The following is a 27153-nucleotide window of genomic DNA, read 5'->3' on the forward strand; positions in this document are numbered from 1 at the left end:
AGCTTCTTAAGTTTCCTTCACTAAGTTGATTTGGTAGCCAGCTGCCATGTATTGAAAGCCTTCTGTTTGCCCATCTCTGCTACAAACACCATCCTTACTCGTTATCTTGTCTAATCCTCACGATAAACTTTGGGCACAGCTGTTGCCTTCCTTCTGCCAACGAGGAACTCAAGCTTAGAGAGGTCAGCTGCGCTAAATCAACACAGCTGGCTGGGAGAGGGTTCTCCCCTACACCCCGCCCCCCCATGCTGGGTAGCTCAGGAGTTTTGTTTGTTGCTATGCAAAGCTGCCATTCTGATTTTCAAGAAAATCCAGTGTGAATAGCAGGGTATATTTATGACAACCATATCTAGGAAAAGGTAGACAGAATGAAAAGATGTTTAAATTATTCTCAACCCAATGTCAAGCATGTGTTGACAAGGAGACATTGAATCTGTAAAAGCTGTAGTTCCCCAACTATACTCAACACAAGCTGCTTTAGCAAAAGAAGCAAGTGGTATTTCAGCTGCAGCCTCAGAAGCCTTGATTTTCCTTCACAAACTTGTACAGAACACAAAGGTGCCAATCACAGCCAAGTCCCCCACTGCCTGCTCACAGAGATTCTCTTCCAGAGGGACGGAGGGAGGAAGAGCTCCCTCCCCCAACAGCGTGTTCTTTGGTAACATCCTAATTCCAGACTTTGTGTTCTGTCTGAGGAATCAAATGTAACATTCCTCCAAATCAATGTTTCCTGGCCCCGTAGCCATGTGAAAATGTGGGTGCTATGACATAAACAACCACAACAGTGTATGTTTTCTGGGATTACAGCCATTTAAAATATGATAGATGCATTGAAAAAAAACATTCAGGGAAACAGCACAAAACACTAAAATAGTAAGTAGTAGAGTACAAGGGATGTTCAGTTTCTCTAGTTTTTAAAGATGGTGAGTTTAAATGACCTTCCTATGAAAACACTTCAAAGAGAACAAATTTTACTTTTTTCTGTAATGATCAAAACTAGTCTCTTTTCCTCATTTCGAAACCACCAGCCATCAACAGTGCCATCTGGCAGAGAGGTCAAGAGTTTTTGTTGTTGTTGTTGTTGTTTAAATCCTCTTAGATATAAAATGAGAGAAAGGACCAGGGTGTGCAAAGCCCAGGAGTGGGCATGCTGTCTTACAACGAAGAGAGAGCAAAGGAAATGTTGAGCGTGCTTTCAGCCTCTTGTGGGCTCAAATCTGCAATTTGGTTTTAAAACTATTTTTCAAATTAAATGTAATCCTACTCAAATGGTAAAGAAGGCACATGGTGAAAAACAAAAGGTGCCCTGCTCTTCCTTGACCCTCAAGCACCTCTGTACCAGAGGGAACAGCAATGATGTGTTTCCAGATGTGTTCATACAAATCAAGCATAAAATAAGCTCTTCTTTCTTTCTATTTTTTTAAAACAAAACACAAATGCTATCACATTAAACACACTTTCCTGTAGCCTGCTTGTTCATTTAACAGTATACCTTAATCATCTTTCAATAGTAGTATAAGATATACTCCATTCTCTGTATAGACTTTCATTGAATAGATATAGTCAAGCAATCCTTTATTAATGGACACTTGGGTTGTTCCCAGGTCTTTTGCTATTGGAAATTCTACCCTATATATAGATGGCTTGTGTATGATCACTTCTGTACAGACATCTATACGTTACTAAATTAAAATGTATATAACCTTTAAAAGTTTTATAGATATGTACAAATTGCCATCCAAAATGGTTGAACTAACTTATATTTCCAATAGTAAGGTATAAATGTGCCTATTTTCCCACACTTTAACACACAGTATGTATTATCAAACTTTAACATTTTTTCTAATCTGACAAATGAAAAATGGCATCTCATGGTTAATTTTGAACTAAATGAAAAGGAATGGGCCGACCCGGTGGCTCAGGCGGTTGGAGCTCCGTGCTCCTCACTCCGAAGGCTGCCGGTTCGATTCCCACATGGGCCAGTGGGCTCTCAACCACAAGGTTGCCGGTTCGACTCCTGCAAGGGATGGTGGGCTGCGCCCCCTGCAACTAGCAATGGCAACTGGACCTGGAGCTGAGCTGTGCCCTCCACAACTAAGACTGAAAGGACAACAACTTGACTTGGAAAAAAAAAAAACTCCTAGAAGTACACACTGTTCCCCAATAAAAGTCCTGTTCCCTTTCACCAATAAAAAAGAAAAGAAAAGGAAAACATAACTAATGAATATTTGTGGGGTGCAGTGAAAACAGTGTTTAGACAGAAATTTCTAGCTTGAATGCATACATTAGGGGGAAAAAAGATCTAAAACGAGTAATGTAAGCCCCCACCTCTTAGGAAACTAGAAAAAGAAAATTAAATCCAAAATAAGCAGAAGAAAAGAAATAATAAAAATTAGAGCAGAAATCAATGAAATCAAAGACAGGAAATTAATAGAGAAAAATCAAGGAAATCAAAAGTTGGTTCTTTGAAAAGATCAACAAAATTGATACCCTCTAGTCAGGCTAATCAAGAAAAAAGAGAGAAAACACAAATTACTAATACCAGAAATGAAATAGGGGCATCATTACTGATCCCATGGACATTAAAAAGCTAATAAAGGAATATTATGAATAACACTATGCCCCCAAATTTGATTCCTAGGTGAAACAGACCAATTTCTTGAAAGATACAATCTACCAAACCTCACACAAGGAGAAACAAATAATTGTAATAGGCCTATAACTATTAAAGAAATTGAATCAGTTAATAAGCTTCCAAAACAAAAAACACCAGGCCCAGATGGTTTCACCAATGAATTCTACCAAATATTTATGGAGAAATTACACCAATTCTCTACAATCTTTTTCAGAAGATAGAAGCAGAGGAAATACTTCCAAACTCATTCTATGAGGTCAGCATTTTCCTAACCCTAAAACCAGAGAAAGACATTACAAGAAAGAAAAACTACAGACCAGTATCTCTCGTAAATACAGATGCGAAAATACTCAAAATATTAGCAAATAAAATCCAACAATGTGTAAAAAGAATTACCTACCATGACTAAGTGGGATTTATTTCAGGTATGCAAGCCTGGTTCAACTTAATTGTATATTTAATGTTTAACATTTCCTTCTTGGCCTTTTTTTTCCCCTTAAGAAAACTTCCTAGATATTCTCATTTTGTTTATTTTTTTCAGGTGAGCTTTAAAATCATTTTCACAACCACGAATCAAATGTCCCCTGAGTAAAGTGGTTTGAATTCAGGTTCCCAAAAAGACTGGGACGTCACCAGGGAACAATGCCCACTTGAGGGATGGAGGAAAAGTGTGACCCTGGAATGGGAGGGCTGGAAGGCTGGATCCTGAGTCTGTGAAGTGGTCAGCAGAGAGCAGGGCCCACTGCCAAAAAGAAGGACCTCACAGGTCAGAGCTGGAGCCAAGGAGTGACCAGGTGGATGGAGCCCAGCTGAGGGCAGATCAAAGGCAGGGAAGAAGCAACTGGTCTTCACAGATGAGTGACAAAGTGAGAGGAAAGCGAGGCCTCCAGGGCAGATGCTATCATGCAGGTGACAGGAAGACCTGGGCTTGTCTTCTATAGGGTTTCCTCTCCAGTATCCAGCTGGACGCAGAAAGGGTGCCCAACAAATCTGTGATGAACAAATAAGCAAATAATTATGTGATGACTAAATCCAGGAGGGTGAGGGGGGAGCAGGGGCATAGAGGGAGGACCAAAGGGGTCAGACAAGCTCCTAGGTACATGTCCCAGAGTGGGGTGAGGGAAAGGAGGTCGGGTGCGCTATACTCCTGGGACCAGATGGAACATTCTGGGGCCACCGGCACAGTCTCACCTGGCAAGATGGTAGGCCTGGAGGCCATAACAACCTAGGCTCTTGGGAGGTTCTGTCTGGCCAGGAGCATTTTAGATGCTAAAGTGGGAGAGTGACTCTAAGAGATACCCAGCTATTCCCAGCTGTTGGCTGTCCACATGCCCCAGCCCCTCCGCTGTCCCTGGGCCTGGTCAACTTTTGCCTCCAGGACACCCGCTCTGACACTGGCAAGAGGCTCTCCACTGTCTGGACTTGGAAGATGACCACCACTTGAGGGAAATTTTCCTATTAGCTTTGCAAACTCTAGGAGGGCAAGGTTCGCTTCTGATACCAGGGTAAGGCCTGGCAGGAAGCCAGCTGCGGAGGCCCAGTCCCCAAAGGTGGGATGATTCTTCATGGCTCCGGGCCCTCCAAGGGCAGGGGGCCACTCCCTGTCCCTTTACTCCTGGCTCAATTCCCCATCTCTGACCTGCCCCGGCACACACACACACACACACACACACACACACACACACACACACACTCACACACTCACTCACACACTCATTCCGTTCCCCACACTCCATTTCAGACCACAGTCTTCCCAGCACGTCCCTGTGCCCTGTGCTCTGTGGAGAAAGGTATGAAGAAATCTGGGGGACATTTCTCCTCCTTTGATCTCTGCTTGTAGCAGTATCTACCCCTTCCCCAGCCTGCTCTCCCTGGGGCATCTTCGGTCTCTTTCCAGAGCTTCTCTTAAGGACGCTCCTTCGGCTTTCCAGAAGCCTCTGAGCGAGTTTTGAGTACGTGGCTGTGCCGCTGGGGGTCGCGCTCCCCCGCTAACCCAGGAGTCGAACTGCAGCCCCCGGCGGGGACCGGTGGGAGGGCGAGTGCCCGGGCCCTCCGGTGCCCCGGCCGGGCCACGAGGGCCGCGAGGGGGCGCCCGACACCACTTGTGCCTCTTCGCGGCGTCCCGCGAGCTGGAACCCCCGAGAATGAGCAGGGGGGCAAGGAAAGGGAGGAGCGAGGCCGAAGGACAGGTGGATGGGTGGAAACAGAAAAGGGCGAGCAAGAGGGGGCCTTGAGGGGAGACAGCCAATAACTAGGAAAATTCGAGAGGACACAAAGAAGGAACTGTAGGCAGAGCAGAAACCGGGTGGCTGGGACTTCTGCTCTTTCTCCCCGCCTCCCGTTCCCCACATTCCTCCACCGCGTAGGGAAGGGCGATCTGGGCGGGCGAGCCCTGGTGATGTCAACCGCTGGCCCCCGCCGCATTTTGGCACCGCGGCTCCTGGCAACGGAGGACGCCGGAGGCCGGTAGCCCTCCGCCGGGGGGCCAAGCGATCCACCCCACCCCCAGCCACGCACGCTGCCCCCCAGCCCCCTGGCCTGCGCGCTCCCGCGGCTCCGCGCGTCCCCGCACCCTGCAGCCTCTTGGGCGCGCTCCCGCAGCCCCGCACCCCTGGCGTGTTCTTACCACCCGCGCTCCTGGAAGCCGGGTTCCCCTGGGGCCCGATGAGCTGATCGTGACTCAGCGCTTTCGTGGCGTTGGACCCCAGTGGGCCCCCATCCTGGCCGGCGGTGGTCTTGGGGCAGCGGGGACCCCATCCGATGAATGGGCCTGCACACACGCCCTCCCTCCAGGCGGGCTGGATCCTTTCTGGGGTTGGGGGCAGGTTTAATCGTTTGTTCATTAACTGGAGAGCGCTGACAGATGACCTACTGTAGGCAGCGGAGAGAGAGCAGAGCCCGCCTCAAGGGGCCGACAGCCTGTGCGGGTGCGTCCAGACCCGTCCTGCTGCCTAAATGTGCGGATCAGAAGACAGTCCTTTTGGAAACATTTGGGAGTTTGGGTGTACTGGGAGCCTGTAGGATACAGGCTACAGGACAGACGAAGGGCTCCAGGCCGGGGCTGGGGGAGACAGTGTCCCAACGACCCCGGCAGATCAGGGAGGCCTTGGGAGACTCCAGTGTGTGGACAAGATTTTGAAGGATGGGAAGAGAGACCCCAGAAAGAGAGGCTGGACTTACAGCTGGGAAGTAGGGAACAGTCCAAGTGTCCAGGGAGGAGAGTGGTATTTAGCTGGAGTAGTTAGGAATCGAGGGGGAGGTGGCTTCAGGGACCACAAATAGGCCAAGGTTGGACTGTATTTGGTAAAGAGCTTCAGCAGGGTGGCCTGAGGCCTGCACACAAGTGAGCAGGCTGCCACAGGGACCCTGGCAATAACAGTGAGCAGGCAGATGGCAGTGAACGGCCTGGCTCAGGTAGGGAGCACAGAGGTGCTGGCTGGGAGGGAAGGGACGGAGGGAAGTCTTCCCTGGAGCTGACTGGGAGCCAAGTCAGCTGCCTCTGTGGTGGGCAACCAGGAGGCCTCCTTCCCTGACTGGCTTCCTCCTTCCCTAGCTGCCCCAAGGCAGGGGATTGAATGAGATGACCCTGCCTGGGGTGAGAGAGAGGGTGTCTTCCCGTCTGTCTGAGATTTTTTGAATGAATGAAGGAACAGAGAGAGGGCATGTGTGGTTATCAGTGCACATTACTGGGTGACGCCACACACAATGAGGTCTTCAGCAAGGCCTTTTTAATGAGGTCAAAGAGGAAGGCTGGGGTCCCGGAGGGCAGCGAGGACAGGCCCCAGCTGCCTTTCGCCCTGCTCCCCATTGTCTGCCCAGTACAGAGCTCTGGCTTCTGGATCTAGTTCTGCCGATAAGTCTCTGTGAGAATTGGGGTGTGCCCTTCCACGCACCTCCATCCATTCTGCCACGCTCTGTTGAGAATACCCCATGAGCCACCCTTGACCCGGGCTGGTGCCATGGAGGACCTGGCACTGCCTCTGCCCTCCTGGAGCTCCCTGTCCAGCAGGAAAGGCACACACGCTGCCAATGTGGTAAAATAAGGGGCACTTGAGGACTGCAGTGAATCGAGAGGTGACAAATGTCCACATGGGTCCCCAGCTAACAGCACCCTAGAGAAACCACCTCATCTGTGTGGATATCCTTGGAGCTGTGTCCTCTGTACCTCAGTTTCCTCGTTTGCAGGTGACACTGAAGGCCCCTAAGGTCTCCTGCAGACTAAAGGTTCATGCCTCTATGACTGAGGACCTTTCCGGCTGCCCACCCCCACCCCCTACCGCCTCCCACAGAGAGCGCAAACAGACCAGACGGCCTGCACATCCCACAGACCAGACTTGCAGCCTGAGGTCTGCCAGAGGCCCAGCCAGCTGATGTGGCCTCCTAGAGCTCAGGGCCCAGCCCAAGACCTTCCCCCACACACCTGAACTCCAGATAGCCGCAGAGAGCCCTGAGTGGGCAGTTGGTGCTGGCAGCGTGGGGGAGGGGGGAGGGCAAGAATACCAGGCAGGAAGAGGACAGAATCCTGTGTTTGTCCTCTGACGTTGAGTCACACAACAGACTGCTGGGTGAAGCTGGGAAAGGGGTTGTGATGGATGTCATCCCCCCAAACAGTTCTAGACCCAGCTGACAAAAATGCTTAAGGTTGTTTTGGCCTTAAGGACTGTGTGAGGTGGGCTTTCCAGAAGCTTGCCAGCTGGAGGCAGAACCAACGTCCAGGGACACTGCTCCAGCGTGACCCACCCCTCCTGGAGAATGTGATCCTGCTGGTACTGTTGTTGATTTGGGTACCAGCCTGGGAACCCCAACATATGTAACCAACTGCCTTCTCAAGCAGAAGTGCAGAAAGGGTTGACATGAATTCTATCAGGATGGTGGAGTGCTACCAGTGGGAGCCACAGTTGGACACTCAGACCATGGGACACTAAAACTAAGTCGCGGAGGGAGTTACCCACATAAAGGGGGAGAGTGGGAAGGTGTTCATTCAAAACAGAAGGCAGGGGTAGGGGACGGAGGGTGGAGACAGTGATCCTGTGTGACTACTCACACAGGAGAGATGGGTGGGAAGACGAGTGGTGAGTGGGACTGTGCTTGGGGGCCTGCAGATTCTTCTGTAGGTGAGGGAAGGCATTGCAGTGTTCTCAACGGATGAGTGACGAGGTCAGAAGTGTACTAGAGAAAGGCCACACTGGCCCTCCAACCCCCGCTGTACTGAGCAAGCCAGGTGGGTCCCCCCTCCATGCTTCACCCACTCCTCTCTTCTGCCTATAACTCCTTTCCTGTCTGCAGCCTGCTGAACACCTGTGCCTACTCTTTGAAAAACACCCTCCTTCAAGGACACTCAGGTGTCGCCATCTTAGAAAAGCTTCCCTTGGGCCTCTCTTCACCCTGCCCACACTCTCCTTCCTTTCTCCCCATTCAGAGCTCTGCATTAGCTGCCTCTTCTCAAACTACCCCCACCATGCTGAGGAAATGCCCCGTGGGAGGCCTGGAGCCCTCCTGTGGGCAAGTGCGGCTTCCTTCCTGTGCCCACTCTGGCCTATTGACTCACGGCAGGCTTCTTGGGGGAAGGAGGGGACTGCCAGGAACAGGTGTATGAGGAGGGGGCAGGAAGGGACAGCTGACCTGGTGACCTTGTAGCCAGGTAAAAGGTAAAAGGCTTGTTTGCCAACCCTGTGGGTTTGGGTTGGGTGATAACAGATGTGTGGGGCGGGGGGGGGGCTTGATGCCGGTTTCTCCACACCAGCCCTGCCGCTTGGTTCTCTGTGGTCCTCACTCCCAGGACCTAGGCCAGGGGAACTGAGGACCAGAAGGAGCAGATGAGAATGAGGAAGGTCGGACCGGGTCCATGTACCTTCATCTCTCCTTCTTTGTCCCGTGTCCCCTCTCCCTCCCTCCTCACCTGGTTCACACATGCCACACGTCCCACTCAGCTTTGGCTGGCATTCGAGGCCCCACTGTCTCTTTTACTACCCCACCCACACCCAAAGGGTCAGCAAAGGGGCCACTTACCTGTTTCCAGAACAGGGCAACATGAGGCTTTCCTTGAAGATCCCACCGACCTGAATTCTCTCTCCCCAACCTCTGCACCCCTGGGGCTTCCTTCAGGAACCTCTCGCCCCAGTGGCTGGAGAGCTCCTTGGTGTTTACTGTCTGCAGCCGCATTTTGCCAAGGCTACTTAGCTGTTTCTCTACTTAGCTGTTTTATCCATCTGTCTAGCCAGCAATTCATTCATTCATTCATTCATTCATTCATTCATTCATTCATTCAGAAGTTGGGCCCTGTGTTTGATGCTTCAAATGTAGGAATGAGCAAGACAGGCAGGTTCTCTGCTTGCAGGGGTCTGCAGACTTGGGAGCTTCTGAGACTGAAAACTCTCAGGCAGGGTCTGTATGTCACTCCTCTCTCCCACTGCACCCCATCCACCTACCCTCCACAGTTCACTGTAAGCAAGTTGGAAGGAACTGGAATGCCAGGAAGGAATGGGGACAAGACTTAGTGCCCAGAGTGAGGCAGGAAGGGGGCACAGAGTGGCCTGGGCCAGGAGCAGGGCCACTGACAGAGCCAGTGGGTGGCTGGGTGAGGGGAGGAGAGTGCTTGGCAGCTTCTCAGGCCTCAGTTTAATTCCCTGGGCAAACAGCCACACTGGGAGAGCTGTGGGCAATAGCTGTGGCTTCAAAGGGCCCTGGGGGCCATGGGCGGAGCAGGCAGTATGCACGAAGCCTGCCCTCCCCAGTTCCTGGAACTTGCTTTCCTGGGAGCTCAGTGAGCTGCTTTCGTTAAGGGGAAAGCAGGTCTGGGGCTCCTGACCTCTCCTGCGTCAGGCAGGGTGAGGGACTGTGCTGAAGATGGGGGGCAGGAGAGAGGGACCTTTGGCCTTGTCCCCCCCTCCCCCCGTTAACATACGCCCTGCCCCCCCCCCCAGGCTGGTTGGCTTCTTGTGGACTGTGCCCTCCAGCTGGTCCCTGCCCTAGCCTGCCGCACACAGAAAAGTTCAGGCCCCGGCATGCCCATCATGGTGGCTCTGACCTGTCCCATCTGGAAACACAGAGTGGGACAAACACATGTACCCCAGGAGATGGTGGCCCCCCAGGGCTCCCATGTGCCTCCTGGGCTCCCACTGGTCAGTGCAGCCCAGCATGGGTGGCCTCCCCTGCCTTGTCACCTGTGTTTTCCTCTTCATCACACAAGAATGTGTCAGCAGGACCTGAGGCCACTCTCCCACCCCATTGTTAGGGCAGGCCCTCCCTACACCCCCACCCCTGACAGGCCCGGGCCTGCCTCATGGGGCCAGCCTACTCCCCCCTGCCGGGAGTCCAAATACACCTGTTTACCTTTGGGCCTCAGCCCAAGATGGAAGTGCACCTGACTCCTGACCACCTCTCCCCACACCTACCCTCACACTATTCTTTCCCGCCCTCTCCCTTCCCCTCTTCCTTCTGAAAGTCGGTGTCCCAACTGTGCACGGAGTGTGGAGAGCGTTTCTTGCCCTCAGCTCAGCTCTGCAGGTGCCTGGCCTTTTGCTCCAGACAGTACGGAGTGTGGGAAAGACGGGAATCCCAGGGAGTCCCTGGAGCCAGGCGGTGGCCTGTCCTGTGGAGCAGGATATGCTCTGAGCCCAGAAGGAGGACCCCCAAGGGCCAAGCTCCTGCCCTCTACCCCAATCACATTCCTGGCTGAGGGATACCTGAAGGAGGGAGGATGGGGCAAGGGTGGCAGGTTAGGGGATGGCAAGGTGGCTCCTTGCTTTGTGAAGGGCTGTCCCCAACACCCAAGAATGAAGTAATTCAAAGGGATCTCACCTCAAAGGTTGGGACCAAAGGAGATGAGGAGCCTGATCAGAGAGCTTGAGTCATGGGCTCAAAGCCACACACTCCAAAAAGCCAGGACCACTCAGTGCAGCATGCGCTCCTGCATTCAAAGGCTGGACCCGCGGAGAACATCAGTGGGGTCTGTGGTCAGATGGGATTACCAGGTCAACGTTAATTTCCCGATTGTGATGGTGGCCCTAGGGTTATGTAGGAGTGTCCTTATTCTAAGGAAATACACACTGAAGTCGTTCGTGCTAATGGGGCATCATGCCTGCAACTTACTGTCAAATGCTGCAAAATATATGTTGATTGGGAGCACATCCAATCTGTAAGTAAATATGAGGTAAATGAACATCTTTAAAAAATAGCCACCCAGCCAAGGTCCAGGGCAGGGATGGGGAGGACGCATGGGCTCTGAAACTCACACTGTCCTTCTCCCAGAGTCTGCCTGCTGACAGGCATGCAAAGCCTTGTGCGCCAGCCCCCTTCTGAACCACCTCTTCACTTTGGTAGCATCTGGGGACCCTTAAAAATGCTGATGCCTGGGCTCCAACCCCAGAGATTCTGGTCCCAGGCACAGGGATTTTTAAGAGCTCCCCGTGAATGTCCCCTGCAGCCAGGGGTGAGCCAGAACCTCTGCTTGGCTTCTTCAGCCTTTCCTCGTGTAGTTGGGTGGTTCTGCTCACCCCCGACCTTGCCCTTCGTCTCTCAGCATGGACCTAGGTGGAGGGTGAGGATGGGGTGGAGGCTGACAGTGGCATGCCCCACCTGTCAGTCCAAGGTGTACCCTCTTTGGTCAGGGCTGGAGGCTGATCCTGGGGGCCAGTGGAGAATGCCTGAGTGCCCCTTGTTCCCGCAATGCAGGGGGGCCCTGGAGAGGTAGGCTGGTGGGGGTAGGGGGAGGGAGGGAGAATTTGCTTGGGGGTGAAGAAAGCCCCAGAGCAGAGGCAGCCTCTGCAGCATGCTGTGGGGAAGGGTTGGGCTGGCTTCTGGGCTCAGGAAGGCCCCAACCCCATTGGCCCTGCAGTGTGTTTGCCCTTCTGAAATATTTGGCATAATTAGCAAGTGAAAGAAGCAAGTTTGCCCCGGGAATGCCAGGCTGGCCTAGAGCCAAGCTTGAGTGAAGGGAAAGAAAAGGGCTTCAGGGGAGAATGGGGTTCGTGGAGGCTGGGCAGAATTGTGCAGGACAGTGCCCATTTGTGCCAGTGTGTGTGTGTGTGTGTGTGTGTGTGTGTGCACGCGCGCTCGGGCGCTGGGGGAAGTGTGTACCACGAGGGTGTGCTTGAGGTGGTTTCCAGGCAAAGTTGGGGTGAAGGGGTTGAAAGGTGCAACTGTGTGTCACCCAAATATACATTTCCAGTGCCTCAGTTTCCCCATCAGAACCCTGGTAGGCTGGTTCCTCACAGAACGGACCGCCAGTGTGAGTGGGTGGGAATTAGGGTCTGGGCACTTTCATGGTGGCCTTCCTCCTAAAGCCTGCATTGGGCCTGGGAGGGAAGATACAGGCCTGGGAGAACACACGCCAGGGTGCAAAGTGGGGCGCCTGGGGCTGGGGCCCTCTGACCTCGCACCTTGTCCCTCCAGGAGAGAACCCAGGGAGGGAGGTGCTGGAGATGGGCACATGCCAGGGACCGCAGACTCAGGCAGACAAGCCCAGGCAGGCCCGCACAGTGGGGGACTAATGAGCCAACCCTGGGCATGCTTGGCCTTTGTGGGTCCCCATGGCCAGGGAGGGGGCTCTGCCTCCTTTTGTGGATACAGTTCTCCCCACTGTGCAGATGGAGGCACTGAGGCCCAGGTTGCAGGAGACCCCCTGAAGGCTGTCTCCTTGTCCCTTTTTCCTTGTGGACACAGAGGTTGTAGGTCGTTCATCAGAGGGCACTCTTCAGGCCTTTAGTGACCCCGCAACTGCAATTTCCTCCCAGCTGTGTCCCCCTCATCAGCACAGAGAAGGCCCCCCTCCAAAACTGGCCATCACCTTTTCTCAGAGAAAGTTGCAAGAAGGTCCATTTTCAGATTAAAAAAAATTTATTTTCAAAAAATTTTTTTATTGTAAATAACTTCCCATGAAAAAGGTTACACTGCCCCATGAGGCAGGAGGGTGGGTATAGGATGCAGCCCTGGGGGGCTCAGGTGGAGCAAGACACTCCCTCCCACAGTCCAGGCAGAGGACCGGGCGATCCCCCTTCCTGGTCCCAGGGGTTCTAGCAATCTCCGCAGGCGTCCGTTAGCCTCAGCTATGCTACACTCACTACATTAGTCTGTCTGTCCCCTCCCCTCTGCAGCTTGGCTGCCCCTGCCCCCCCCCAACCCCAACCCCAACTCCCCACTGCTCTCAGCCTCCAGTCAGGCTCAAAAATTAGAGATTTCTACCTTCTGCCCACCTTTAGGGATGGGGCTGGGAGAAGACCCCAGAAGCCTTAGAAAATGTCCTTGTCCTACCTGGCACCCCGACGTCATTTCTGTCTCTGCTCTCTGCCCCTCCCCCCAGCTCTGCCACCTCTACTGCGCCCCAGCCCCAGGGAGGCTTTACCCAGAGAGGCCTCCAGGGGCTTAATTTGCTGTCACCTAATTAGCACTTGTTGTACCTGGGAACTTTCTCTGGATACAGACCTGGGGAGGAAAGCGGGAGAGGGAGAAGCATTGAAGCTGAGGTGCTCTGGGGCGGCCCTGTCCTGTTGCTTCCCAGCCGGGCCAGGGCTAGGGCCCCTCCAGGCCGCAGCTCTCACAGTGCAGGACTCGTTAGCTGGTCCCTGGGGCAGGGCAGGTGAGGGTTAATGAAACACTGTGTGTATGGGGGCTGGGGAGGGGAGGCAGCAATTCTGGTCCTGGGCCCCAGGTCTTAGCCTCTTGGGCTGAAATCTGAGGGCAGCCTGGGCCAGGGGCCCTGTGGCCTCGTGGGGCCAGCCTCAGGAGACTTGGCCCAGCTCCTGCCTGGGCGGTAGGGTTCCATGGGCCTGTGTTGGGGGGCAGTCTGGGCCCTGACTTGGGTGCTGTCCGGAGGTGGGGGGGGGCTTAGCCTCTTACAAGAAGGCGCCAACACTGGCCCAGTCTTGCAGGTCAGCGGCCAGGGTGCCATCCCCGGCCTCAAAGAGGGGCTCTGGAGGCAGGCAGCCACTGCCACTCTCGTCCCAGGGGTGCTGCAGGAATGATGTGGCCAGGAAGGTCTCATCAAAGTCCAGGCTGTCAGCAGCCTGCTCCACTGAAGGCCCCCAGGTAGTGGGGCAGTCAATGTGGCGGCCGTGGACGGTGAGGTCCACGTCCCCATGAGAAGCGGGGCTCAGCGGCGGGCTCAGCTCCAGGGCCTCCAGTGTGCCCAGCTCCCCGCCCAGAGAGCCGGCATCGAAGACGGCCTCCCAGTCAAAGTTGCCTTTGAGGGGTTCCAGCTCTCCCTGCTCCTCCTGGGTCAGCAGCAGGGTGCTGGGGGGCCGTGGGACCTTGGCCACCCGCTTGGGCAGTGGCTGTTTACGCTTATGCCCAAGCCTGGCCTCGCCCGCACCCCAGCCCACCTCCCCGGTGGCCTCCTCGAACTCCTGCAGCAGCTGCTGGGCCTCGGTGTTCACGGTCAGTGGCCCGGCCCACGGGGCCGTGCTGGGCTCCTGCACGGCCTGGCGGGCAAAGGCCGGGTGGATGTGGACAGGCGCCAGCCGCCGCTTCTTAAAGGCCCCGCTAAGCAGGCGCTCGGCGTACTGGGGGTCGATGCGCCAGAAGCCCCCTTTGCCCGGCTCGTCCTTCTCCCGAGGTACTTTGATGAAGCACTTGTTCAGGGACAGGTTGTGGCGGATGGAATTCTGGGCACAGGGAGAGAGAAGAGACAGGAGACAGTTGGGTGAGTGGGAAGGAAGGGTTGGTGACGGGTGGCTGCTAATGCTCCTGCATGTCCTCCTACCATCTACTCTCTGACAGGGGAGGGGGGACAGAGGCGCTGCTCTGACCAGGAGGCTCTGGGACACCAGCCACAGGGCACCCGGAGCCAGGAGTGCTGTCGGGCGCTTTTGTTCCCTGTTGCTGGGATATCTGCCTGCTCAATCATCCGAGCCCTGAGCTGCAGGGTGGCTCTCAGTGCCACCCCATCCTGCCCTCCCTCCCTTACCCCACCGCTTGCGGCCTCTGGCCAAGGGCCTCAGCTCCCCCAGGGCCTGGACAGCCATCTCCCTCCACCGGGGCCTGGCTGGCCCTCTCTGTGGAGTACCATGAGGGTATGCTGGAGGTGGTTTCCAGGCAAAGCTGGAGCGAGGGGGCACTGGGCGACCGAGGTTGTATGAGTGTGTACATGCACACCTGTGCAGGCACACGCGAGTGTGTGGAGGGATGAAATGTGGTGGGATCCGATGACATCCCTTGTTTGTTAAGCGGGCCGCTGGCCTGGGCCCTCACCCCCCATGACCCCTCTTCCTACCTCAGGCTGTGAGGCCTCAGTTGACTGTTCCACAGCAAAGAGTGTAAGTGCTCATTCCCGGGGCCCACTTCCACAGCCTGAGCTTCCAAGGCTTGGGGTTCGGTGGGGGTCTCTGATTTCTCACTGAGGCTACATATGGGAATACCTCAGAGTCTGGGCCCAAGGGAGTGTGGAAGAGCTTGAGACTGTGATCCTGCGGTCTGCTGCTTGTGGGTGCCCCGGAAGAGTCTGGGTATCCCTGGGGCCTCTGTCCCCAACTAGCCCCTGATCCCAATGGTTGAAGACTCTCAGGGCAATATCTGCCCCGCCTCAAATCACCATCCTGCCTTGTTCATTCCCAGGTGCATAGTCTTATCCAAACCATGCTGGAGACAGTGGTCTGGGGCCTGGGCAGCAGGGTGGATGAGTGGGTGGTGACCCTGTCAAGGCTGGATGTTTACATGGTGGCCTGGCCCCTTGGCTGCTCTGCGCCAGGTTCCGGAGACTTGGAATATGAAGCCAGTGCAGGAGGCAGAGCCCCAGTGGAAAGCACCTGGCTCAGGTAATTGTTCCCCCAGGGAGGGTGACTGAGAAGAGGGGGAGGAGTGGGGGCAGGAAACTGGGGAGGGGCTGGAGTAGGGGGCTGGGATAGCTGCTGTAGGAAGGCCCCATTCCCCCTCCACTGGAACACAGCTGGCCTTCACACCTCCTGCTCTCCCGCAAGCCAACTGCATGCAGAGCTTGGCAGGGGGCGACGCTCCAGCTTCCCCAGCTTCCGTTTCTGAGTCAGGTCATGACAAACTGTCCTTGGGCAAGGCAGTGTCTAGGAATCCTAGCACTTGGGACAAAAATGTGTCCCTCAGTCTATCACCCTCACCTAGGGGACTGTGTCCATGCATAGTCTGGCTCTGGTCCTTGGGCTGAGCCTCCTGGATGAGTGAACCTCAGCCTTTGCACCCCTAAAGCCCTCTGAACATCCACCCTCCTTCTTCTCTAAAGTCAAATGAGGGGCAGTTCCGAGCACTGGGCTCCTACGGCCTTCCTCCCTTGGGGCCCTGGCTGCGCTGCACCTACGTGGCGGAGGATCTGGGATGTGAGTCCAGCCTGGGCAGGAGTGGAGAGGGAGGAAGAGAGTGGGAAGGCAGCGGCCACAAGCCGCACCTCCCCTACCTGCCAGGTTGGATCTGCATGGCGGAAGTAGCAGAAGTTGTCCGTGATCCATTTATAGATGGCGGACAGGGTGATCTTGGTGGCCTTGCTGGCCTGCATGGCCATGCAGATGAGCGTGGCATATGAGTAAGGCGGCTTCACGTGAGGGTTGGTGGCGTAGTCCACGTCGTCTGGGGGCGGGGCCTGCAGTCCCGGGGGCGAGCTCCGAGACGTGCACGACGACGTGGGCTTGCCTGGCGTGTGCGGCTGCCCCAGGCAGGCGGGATCGGCCGCGAGCGGGGACCCCGGCGCCGCAGAGCCTGGAACCTGGTGGTAGCCGTGGGGGTCGGTACCCCCCGGGGGCAGGGTAGGGGCCTTGGCGTTGAGAATGGAGAATTCCTGCAGCCACTGCAGGCTGGTCAGGCTGTCATCCAGGGTGTCGGGCTCCTCCAGGCCGCCCTCCGGCCCGGCATCCTCCGCCGTCCCCGCTCCAGAGAGGCGTAGCCAGCTCTCCGCCATGTCTGCGGGGACTCTCCGAGGGGGCGGTCAACATCCAAGGGCTGAGCCAAGGGTGGCCGCCGCGCTCTCCGGCCCTCTGACTTCTGCAGCTCCAGTTACACAGTCTCCCTGACGCGCGCTTCCGTCCTGCGACCCGGGGGTCGCCTCCTCGGAATAGGAATGTGGGGCCTGCGGGGGACCACGGCGGGAGTGAGCACTCGTCCCCCAGCCCCCCGAGAGCGGGGTGTGTGCGAGGAGGAAGGCTCCTCTAAAACGGTCCCCGCAGCCTGGAGGATCTTGTAGTGTGGCGGGCTGGAAAACAGAAGCAGAGCCCTGGGGTCCAAACCCCCGGGTCCACCTCGCTCGCAATTTTCCTTTTTGAGGTTGGAGAGGAGACTTTATTAGCCAAATGAGGGAAGAGGACAGCGGCATCCAAGGTTAGCCCCTTGTCCCCAAGAGCGGGAAATCAGACACCCCTACCCTGCAACAAATGCTAATGGGGCAAGGGAACCAAGGAGGGCAGTACGACCGGGCGGGGAACTGGGGAGGTCGTCTGATCTTTGAAAAGGGATATTAGGATGGAAGTTCACGGAGAAGGAAGGGAACAGGACAGTTATGGGGACGGGAAGTGAGTTACCCCCAAACTCCTCAGATGTCAGTCCCCGGGCCCACCACTTCCGTCGGGGACCGATAGGAGAGCCGGCTGGTACCGATGCCCCTCCCTGCGGCCCGCAGCCCTCCCGGTCCCTTACCTGGCTCAGAGCGCAGCCCAGGCCAAAGGAAGGTTCTGGAAGAAGTTCTTCCCAACCCTGTAGCTTTTTGTCCCCAGCTCCAGGGCCCCGGTAGCGCCGCTCGTCGCCCCCCAGCCCGACGGCGCTTCTCTGAGCGCCAGCGGCCCCAGGACCGGCATTAAGTAGCCGCTCCAAAGGCTTCTCTTGTTGCCATGGCGACACCCCGCCCCTATAAACAGCTTTCGCTGCTGCCATTGGTTAGCAGTATCCAAGGAGACCGCGGGCTCCTGCCTCTCTCTCTGGCGGTAACTCTCTTGGAACTCCCTCCTTCTGCTGCCCTCTCCCGCGCCACCCAGCCCCCTACCCGCCACCGCGGCTTGGGCTCCGCGCATTCCCGCCCAAGGGAATGGAGAAGCGCGCAGGGCTCGGAGAAGCGCGCGGCTCGGCGCTCTGGTGGAGACCCGCGCACCCCGGCCAGCCGTTTGCCCCGGGAACCGTACTCCCGCCCCGCCCCTTCCTGTCCCAGCTGCTCCGAGGCGTCGACGGCTCCAGGGACGCAGCCCCGGGAGCGGGAGCCAAGGCTGGGAGCGGGCTCAGACTTGGGCACCGTGTGCTGGGGGTTTCATTTCCTCTCCTCTGGGCTGCGAGTGACACTCCCTCACGTTTCCGCGGCCTGTCCCTCCCTCGCGATCCGGAGTATCGGCTCTGCTGTCCGCGGGCAGGTCTGACTCTCCGATGCCACCTGCCGCTCAGGTCCGCAGAAATGGCCGTACCGATCGCAGACACACCAAGGCGGGTAGGGTAATCCATTTTCCCGGTAAGCGGCTTCCTCCCCACCCCTGCCATTCCAGAAACTTCTGCGGAAGTGTTCTCCCTTCTTTCCAGATAGCTTAGGAAGCAGAGCCGGTGAGTCAAACTCAGAAAAGCCATGGACTTGCCAAAATCTCATAGCGGGGTCATTTACCCCATTAATTTCACCAACCTTTAAGTGACAGCGACTAAGGGTGGAGTCACTCCAGGACTGTGGCCCTTCCTCCTCTCTTTCCCTGGCCTCCCTCCTGTCACCAGCTTTTCTGCTTTTCAATTATTGAGGAGCTGCAGTGTTGGAAGTTCTCGAGTTTACAGGAGAGGGTGGGAGTGAGAGCTCCTTACTCAGGCCTCTGCCCAGGCCCTGGAGGGCTGGGGTGGGAAGCCTGTGCCCAGGGGATGGTATATCAACTCCCACCCAGGGGCACGTCCTTCCTACCCCTTGCCCTCTTCCACTGCTCCACTTCCAGATTGTCTCGAGTAAAAGTATTAAAGAGTGCTGGAGAAAGTCGGATAGAAACTTTTCACAAATAGGCCAATTGTGCAGTTAACAGCTCTCCTTCCTGTGTAAACAGTTTTATTCGTTTTTAGGAATCATGCAGCAATCCATAAATATTGCATCCTTGATGTCCCCACTGTAGTGTGCCCATGAGTGTAACTCCAGGGAGTGAGAGGGGTACACAGATGGCACAACAGTCCACACACACACACACACACACACTTGCACACACCAGGTCTGCAGATCCTAAAGCGAAGTGACAAACAAGCGTGCCAAGATCAGGTGGACAGGACACTAACTCTCCCCAGGTGAGACGGCTTCAAGTGTGTAGGTCTATGCCCAGGAGGTGTCCCAGCATGGGCATGAGCTCTGGTGGGATGGAACTGGGTAAGGGAAGGAAGAAAAGCTCTGAGGAGGCCTGGATCACCACACCACCCGGACGCCATGGAAGAGCTCACACCTGAGTGTGGCCTGAGTGTGGCAGGAAGGAGGCACAGGCCTCCAGTTAGTCTACGTGTGAGAAGCCAGGTCCCAACACATTCTCTCTGGGTCAACTTATAACACGACCGGCTCCAGATGAAGGATGGGCCAGTAGGGTTAGCAGCTGCCCTGTTCCCTGATCAGGCTGACTGAGGACCGGCCGCTTTGGGTGGGATATTTCTGCTTGCCAAAGATTTAAATGAGAACAAGAGGAGTGGGAGGGAAGACAGAAAGTGTCTGAGAAACTAGGAGTGAAGGGCCCTTCTAATGCAGACATGGCAAGGCCTGGACAAAGCTTTCTGAGCCTCTTCCTGGGAGAGGACAAAGACCCTCCAGAACAGGTGAAGATAATGACTTCCTCTTAGGGTTCCTGGCCACTGTGGCTACTGTTTACCTGCATCTCCTTCATCTCAGGTAACACCACACTGTGGCTACTACCTGCTGGGAGAGGAGGTGGGTCTGTGTGCCACCACCCTAGGCTAAGGGGAGCTCCAGCTTCAAGTAATCGGGGAGTGGGGTTATTGCTCAGATCATAAATAGGAGAGGTGGGAGAAAGAAAGGTCATGAAGTGGAGCCTGAACCAGCAGGGTCCACTGAAGGATTTCAGACAGGGTGGGTGTGGGAACTCAAGACAGAAGCTTAGAGTCCGGCGAGGCTCATATTACATCTGTCAGAACAAGTCACCTCCCCTCCCCCGCCCCATACCAGGGCAGGATGTGAGCCACAACCCATGAGGGTCACCACGTACCTGGCAGTGCACAGAAGCCACACAGAACGTGCAGTGGATCCCCTGGGCACTAGGGTCTCTGAGGCCCAGGAAATGGTCCTGAGAAGCTCTTCTAGGGTGACAATTCCAAATACTAAGACAGGCCATCAGGAAGGACAGAGCCACATCTCAGCCTCACATACTGCTGTATCTAGCTTTGCTTCCCAATGCCGTGCTGTCCACTAAAGCCCACCTCACCGGGCTGGGGTGGGCACGAGATGTGAACAGTAGTTCTAAATCTCTAATGAGCCTGTGGAAGGCAGTCCCTCCCCCTCCCCTATCAGGCTCAGGAGAACTGGAAGGCAGGGGAGGAGAATGTGGGGGTGGGGAGCTCCCAGAGGTGAAGGCCCTGGCTCCCAGCCCCCTGCTGGCTGGCTCAGCACTTTCCAACATTTCTGTTGGGGCTCCTGGGCCCCAATGTGAGGATCACTAGCCCACCCTTCCCTCAGCCCATTTCTTCAAATATTAACAAAAAGGGGTGGAGACGGGGAAATAGGGATACGAATGCCACCTGACAGGGCCGCAGTGATGAAATGTGATAACATATGACAACTCCTAACGCAGTGCCTGGCGCCTAGAGGTGGTCAGAAAGGGTGTTTTTTGAAATGTCGCCTTAGGATGGAGTCCCAGTCCTTCACGAATGCACCTGATCCTAAGAAACCCTCCTGAGGGTAACTGTTTAATGGGGGGATTCTCAGGTTCAAGGCCTCCTTCCTAAGCACACAGACACACAAGGCACAGGAGACTAGCTCGGCTGCCAGAAGGAAGAACTGTCTTTTCAACCAACCTTTTGTTTGCCACCATGTCCCTTGTCCTTCGGAAAGGAGCTTTTTGAGGGAATCTCTACTTACAGTGCAATATGGCTTTCCCTTCTCACAGGAGTCATCCCCCAACCCCACCCCAAATTGGAGGTTTCCAATTGGTTAAGATGTCCCAGAAACCAGAAAATGCCAGATGGGTGTCTGTGGTGAAGCCGCTAAAACTCCAAGTCGTCTTGTTCTAACCCCTCAGGAGGGGAAAGATGCACTATCAGCCTGTGGCCCTGCGCGTCACCTGCACGAAGATCAAGTAATATGGTGGGAAAATTCCACTATATTCCAGCATCTCTGCAAAGGGTCTCATGAGGCGCAGTTCATCGATGGCTTCCGCCCACAAGCAGAAAGGAGGCTTCCAGTCCCTTCTGAGGGGAGGGATCACGGCTATGGCAGGAGATGAGGCTGGGAGGAGCAGGCTGACCTCAGTGTCCGGCTTTCCCACGTATGCAAGTCTCCATATGTCTTGCTGAGCATGCCCAGGAGGCCAGCAGTCCAGTGAGGCCAGGATGGAGTACGGGGACAGGCAGGCAGCCCTGCGACGGGGGTGGGGCTCTCAGACGGCCAAAGGACCCCACACGCAGGGCCTGTTCTCTGCGTCCTCCAGGCTGCTGGATGATAAGCGCCGGCGCTGTGTGTTGTGACGGCTGACTACGTTGTCATCTGCTTGCCAGGTACCTGGGGGAGGAAAGGAAGGTTATAGGAGCCAGACCTTTGGCCAGGTCCCGATGGTGTCTCCAGCAGGGCAGCCCAGGAGCTCGGCACAGACGCAGCAGGATGCGTGTTACCTGAAACTTGTGTGCATGTGCCGGCCACATCGTGTGAGAGCATGGGCAGAAGTGGGCGCCACCAGGTGCAGGGGGCTGCTCCTGCCCCACTGGGCTACGTAGGCATGGCCACTGTGGCCCACTGACAGAGGGACACGCAGGAGGTTCCCTGTTTTGTGAACGTGCCCTAGGATCCACTTGTGTATTTCCTGTGTTTTGCACTAGGGCCACATGTTACGGTGGACAAGGAGAAAGCAAGCGCGTCTAGCTGAGATCTTCCTCAGGGCGGAAGAAGTGCAGGGGACGCAGAAGAGTGTGTTCCTTGGGGTCCAGGGTGTTAGCGTTCTTTGTTCGCTGGAGGTTGGGGGGCCGGAAGTGACTGGCTGTCCAGCGGGGTGCCAGGGACCCAGTGGCACTGGGGGAGGACAGGGCGATGAGGGCTCCAGCAGCCCTTCCCCCACACCTGTTGCTCAGCATCTCTTTCTGACCCAAGCAGCAGCCTAGCAGCCGCTAAGGTTTGCTATCAGCTGGTGCCATCAACCCCAGGAGACATTAGCCCCAGAGCCTTAGGGTCCCACAGGTGTCACCCAGTAAACTCATCATCATCGCCCCCCCCCCCCCCCCCCCCCCGCCTTCTTGCACGTGGAGCAGCGGCTGCTGTGGTGCAAAACCCCTTTCTTCTCGCTCCTTCGTGCTCTGCTCCCAGTGCATCGCTGCCCCGCGTGCACTCCCCAGTTACGTCTCCGTCATCAGAACACCTGGGCTCCACTCCCAGTTCCTGAGTACCGACTGTCAGCCCAGACAGGTCACTTTCCTTCACAGGGCTGCAGTGACGACAACAGGTACCACAGGACCGTGCTGAGCAGGGCACTGGCTGGCAGGCTGTGCTCAACAACCAACGCCCCCAGGCTTTGCTTAGCCACCCCCATCTCTTCCCGCCACCTCCCCTTAATGGTTCCCCCAGCCCACAGCCTGGCTCCATCCAGTGCAGCCAGAAGCTCCTGTGAGAGGAAAGGCAGGGCCGCGGCTGCCCAACTCGGGATGAAGGCCTTCCGTCCTCTGGCCTGCGGACCGCGCAGGCTGCACCCCCACACCCTGCCCTCAGCCCCCAGCCTGATGGGGCCCAGACGATGTCCAGCATACTCCGCTCCACTCCACTCTGAAGGCTCCCCCAGTCTGCACTGCCACCACTTCTGACTGCCTGGAAAGGGCTGAATCCCTGAGCTCCTCGAACTCCAGCTCCCCGCAGGCCAACTCTGAGGGTGGGCCTGAGGCTCCCCGCATTCATATTTGAGGGAAGGCAGTCACAGATGTGTGGGGTCGGCCTCAGGTTCAGCCAGCCCAAGACACGAAACCGTCTAATGGCAGAAACACTAGGATTAAGCGGGTATAAACTGCTTATTTCCCAGAAATGTCCTGCTGTGCTAATCCATCCTAAGGCTCTAACAGTGTAGGAGGTGGATCCCAGGGGAAGAGAAGTGAGTAAGACAGGGAATTCTTAGGTATCACTCACTTAGTGGGAATTGGGGGACCTTTAGGCCCTGGGGTACTGGAGCCTGGGATGTGGGCCTGCAGTGCTCTCTGCCTCTGAGGGTGGCACTCTAAGTGGGACAGGGTGAAGAGAAGGCAACGATGCCCTTTAAGTTAGGAACCCCCAAATAACATGATTTGTTTGTTCATTTACATAATTTGGTAGATCTCATACCTATTCCTCAATGTTTATGGGGCAGGACTCCGGAACTGCGGCTGTTTGGTAGGAAAGACCAAAAGCAAATGGTAAACAGGAGAGAAGACACACATGCATGCACAAAATAAAAACACCGTCACCATCGCCACCAGCAGCTCGCCAGGAGACGGCGACCGACAGGCTGCCTGCTGAGTTCACGTGAATCCACGATGCCAACACCACCATTCTAGAATACTCAGCCATGGCCGACCACCAGTTCCTTCTGGAACAGCCTCAAGACTCAGATCTGAAGTCTGTCCTCCCTGGCCTCTTGATATGCTCTCCGTGGTATCCTTTTCCCTACAGAGGACCCTGACGGCCCTCGGAAAAACCCTGCTCTCTGCTCCCCTCCAACAGAGGGCTAGCGTGGCTGGACGAAGAAAACCCAGAATGCCAGGAGGACTTCCCGAGCAAGCGCTACCATTTTTTCCAGCCCTTCAGCCAGAAAATGGAGCTTGGAGGTTTAAAATCCTTTACGGGAGACGGACAAAGGTACTTTCCACTCAATCCCCACTTTGGGGAATCAGAAATGGGAGCTTAAGAGACCTCTAGAGGCAGATTTGGGGAGCACATTTCGGGCAATTGCGCACACCTCTTTCCTGCCTCTGCCAAGCCACTAAGTAAATGTAAGGCTATAATGGTTCAATTGCCTTGCAGAGTTTCTCTCCAAGGGAAAGAGAAAGTTAATTGGGATTTTTCCTTAGCGTCTATAAAGTGTAAACTTTCCTAGTAGCATCTTAGTCTTGGGGCAGTCACTCCTCTTGAGAGGAGTGAATTGAACTTCAGGTCTCCTTAAGTATTTTTCGATTTCGTTGGATATGCCCATTCCTGCACAATGCAGTCATTTAAAAATATATTTGCATTTCCACTAACACACCTAAATCGTCTTTGGTTTTTGCCATCACATACACTCCCCAGAGCCTTTTCACAGAATTATCACTGGTCCCCTGACCACTATCCTGACACTTGTGTGATATTCCATCAAATTCCTTGGAACCACATCTACTTAGCATGGCCCTGAAATTCTAATCTGCTCACCACCTACACCTGTCACCTTAGATTTCTTCCCTTTGGGAACTTTTCAGAACCTCCTCCCACCCCCTTGGTTGTGGGGCCCAAGAAGGCCCAGCAGCCTCTTAGGACAACTCTGTGTCACTAATGAGTGCGGTGAAGATGGGGACCTGAGTGGTCCTCACCACTGGCTGGATCTCCTGACAGAGCACATGTGAGCATGGGGAGGATGGTGTGCGGACAGGGAGAACGGGGGGTGCTCCCCAACCCCACTTCTCATTGGCCCTCCGTGCAGGGAGTGGGAAGCTGTCCTGGTATCATAGGAATCCAAGGGCCGAGCCAGCTGGTGGGTATCTCAGCCGTACGATGGGAAGTTTCACCTTATGGCTGAGGGAGAAGAGGCCTATTCATTCCATGGGACCTACCAAAATGGATACGCCTGTCACTCACCCAGCAGATGCTTCCAGAGAGTTCCCCAGCACTTTGCTACCAGTATAATGCCAACAGCAGAAGCAGAGAAGCGTTTTACCGCGCGAGCAGATGTGGTTACCCTGTTCCGTATGTCAGAGCCCTTGAGACCTCTGGTGAGGTACGATGGGACAGCTCACTCAAGTGCCTACACCCGAGTCCGGCTCCCAATAGCCGTCACGGGCATCTGGTTTCATGTCTGGCTTCCACTGTGAACTCACTTTAATCTCAGATCAGCTAGCTCCTGAGATCACCACAAGGAGCCCCACAGATCCTTCCTTCCTTCTTTCTTTCCTTCCTTGCTCCCTCCCTCCCTCCTTCCTGCCAGGTCTCGCCCCCCTCTCCCTGCAATCCCTTCAGTGGAATAAGTATCAAAAAGCAGGCTGGCCAGAGGGATCAGGAAGAGGAAGAAGCAGAAGGAATAAACTTGAAGTTCCACCAGCATAGTTGGCTAAAACAATTCCCAGCAGCTCTCTCTGATGAGTGCGGTGAAGCGCTCTCTGCCAAAAAAATGGGGGTGGATGGAGAAGCCCCCCGAGGGAGGCAGGAGCCTAGATTCTCCCCTGAAGCCCAGCAAGCGGATGGCCGATGTGGCTGCCACGGACACAGGGCCGAGTGAAGGCAGAGATGTCATCTTCCCCAATTAGTGACCAAGGATGCCAAAACCAACCCTTTCCGTAACCCTCGCACAGAAGCATCTCCATTTTTCTGGAACAGGAGTGACTATATCCTCACAGATAATTTTTCTCGGAAAATGTTGGAATATTGAACACAGGCCCTTGCCAGTTGGGAATGGAAACCTACGCACGAGCCTCTGGGATGGGCGCAGGCCCAGCAAGCTTGGTGTGGGGCGTGGCATAGCCAGGGAGGACAGTGTTGGCACAGAGTGAACATGAACTTTCATACGAAGTCTAGGGAACGTAAATGAATTTAAAAATAAACAAACCAGACAGACAGATTTTACACTTGGCAAAAAGACGTGGAAAACAAATGGACAGACAGAAGCGAGGTACAGAGTGGGGAGGCGGGGGTGAAGAGTACCCTGGGCTCCAGCAGCTCCAGGCCAGCCCTGACTAGGTCACCGCTAATAGAAAATGCCCCAAGAGCCCTTTGAAAGGCTGGAGAAAGCATCTCCCAAGATGTACGGCTGGCTCCCTTGCCACAGCCTGCGCAGGGCCCAAGCGTGTGAGGACCCGTGTCTTTCACAGGCTGATGGAGAGTGGCAACCACAGGACGCTGTGTCGCCCCAACACCTCTGGCCACTTCGCTGAGCGAGTAAAGCACTGGACCCATATGATGTGGCTGTTCTGAAGCTGAAATAAGCCTTCATTTGCGGGGATGTTAGAGAGATTACAGACAACACAGTGTGAAGGACAATCTCTGCTGTCAAACTGGGAGCGGTGGCTTTGACCTAGCCGGCGTGGGCAAGGCTTGGCTTTACAGAAGTGGCCTGTGGGGCCCTGAGTGAGTACACGGGGCAGAAGGAGGCCGGAGCACAGAGTGTGACTAATGTGGCTCCGTTGTGAGAAACCAGCCAAGATTGTTTAGCATCCTGAGAAGGAACACTGGCCGGCATGTTGACAGCTCTGATTAAATCTAAAGTTAGGGCTCCAGGAAGCCTGGTCACTGGCGACCCCAGACCTCTCCTTTGGGATCCAGGTCTAATAAGTACAATGCAACTGAGAACCCAAAGCTCACTGGCTCACAGAGCCATTCGCTAGTCTGTAAAACGTTGGCGCTCAAATTCCTCCCTGATCCTACCGTGTTTACCCAAAAATAAGACCTAGCCTGACCATCAGCTCTAATGAGTCTTTTAGAGCAAAAATTAATATAAGACCTGGTCTTATTTTAATATAAGACCGAGTATAATATAATATGATATAATATAATTAATATAATATAATACAATATAATATATATTATAATATAATGTAATATAATACTGGGTCTTATATAAGACCAGGTCTTTCATTAATTTTTGCTCCAAAAGATGTATTAGAGCTGATGGTCTGGCTAGGTCATATTTTCGGGGAAACATGGTAGCTAAACACATTTCTTCTGAGGAGCTGCGGATGCCCTTTTTAAGGGCTCAGGCTCTTTCCAAGAGCACCCTAGAGAGGTGGGGTCTGCCTCAAAGTTCTCGTCCACCTGCCATGGGATCTGCAAGATGGTGACGGAGTGGGGCTGGTCAGACCAGGTGGGAAGGAGAGGATGAATTCTCCTCATGTTCTCCCTCAGAGCACCAAACTCAAGGACCGTCCTGAGGCCTCCTCACTTCCTTTCAGCAACAGGTTTTGTAGCACAGCCCAGGGCCTCTTGCTGGAGCTGCAGAGCAAGAGATGGGTGTCCCAGGGTGAGAGCAGGGGTGTGAGCAGGGGAGCGTCTCCCACCAAGTTCATGTTCAGCAGACTGCCACTCACCGGGTAAGCAGACCTCAGAGCACAGCTTATTGTCCAGTGCTTTCACGCTGGCGATGTCAAACTCATTGTTATTGTCACACTCCATACCTAGAAATGCGCATGTCCTCTGGCCTGTAACGGAGTTAATGCAGTTAGACAGGGGCTGGCTGTATTTTTTCTCTGCTTTGCTGTCCTTAAAATAAAAATCTTAAGGATGG

At 55.0% G+C, this 27153-nt stretch overlaps 2 protein-coding genes across 3 annotated transcripts in view; both read right to left on the reverse strand.

Annotated features, from left to right (window-relative positions):
• Positions 1-12457: 12457 nt before the first annotated feature.
• On the reverse strand, positions 12458-17352 carry FOXJ1 (forkhead box J1). Its single transcript, XM_081029363.1, has 3 exons — positions 17222-17352; positions 15993-16658; positions 12458-14235 (listed from the first exon to the last, which is right to left on the reverse strand). Exons 2-3 carry the CDS (start codon positions 16488-16490, stop codon positions 13468-13470), a joined length of 1266 nt encoding a protein of 421 aa, XP_080885489.1. The 5' UTR covers positions 16491-16658; positions 17222-17352; the 3' UTR covers positions 12458-13467.
• A 1153-nt stretch (positions 17353-18505) lies between these two features.
• RNF157 (ring finger protein 157) overlaps positions 18506-27153 on the reverse strand; it is a 64615-nt gene continuing 55967 nt past the window's right edge. Inside the window, exons 18-20 of one of the 2 annotated variants that reach the window (XM_081028682.1) lie at positions 26957-27067; positions 23037-23077; positions 18549-21242 (exon numbers count right to left, since the gene is read on the reverse strand). In XM_081028682.1, the coding sequence (XP_080884808.1) occupies positions 23037-23077; positions 26957-27067 (152 nt within the window). In that variant the 3' untranslated portion in view covers positions 18549-21242. Of the gene's footprint in view, positions 21243-23036; positions 23078-26956; positions 27068-27153 lie in introns of both variants that reach the window. The other variant, XM_081028681.1, reaches the window with a different exon arrangement.

This window comes from Rhinolophus hipposideros (genome assembly GCF_964194185.1).
Source record: "Rhinolophus hipposideros genome assembly, chromosome: 20".
Lineage (NCBI taxonomy): Eukaryota > Metazoa > Chordata > Mammalia > Chiroptera > Rhinolophidae > Rhinolophus > Rhinolophus hipposideros.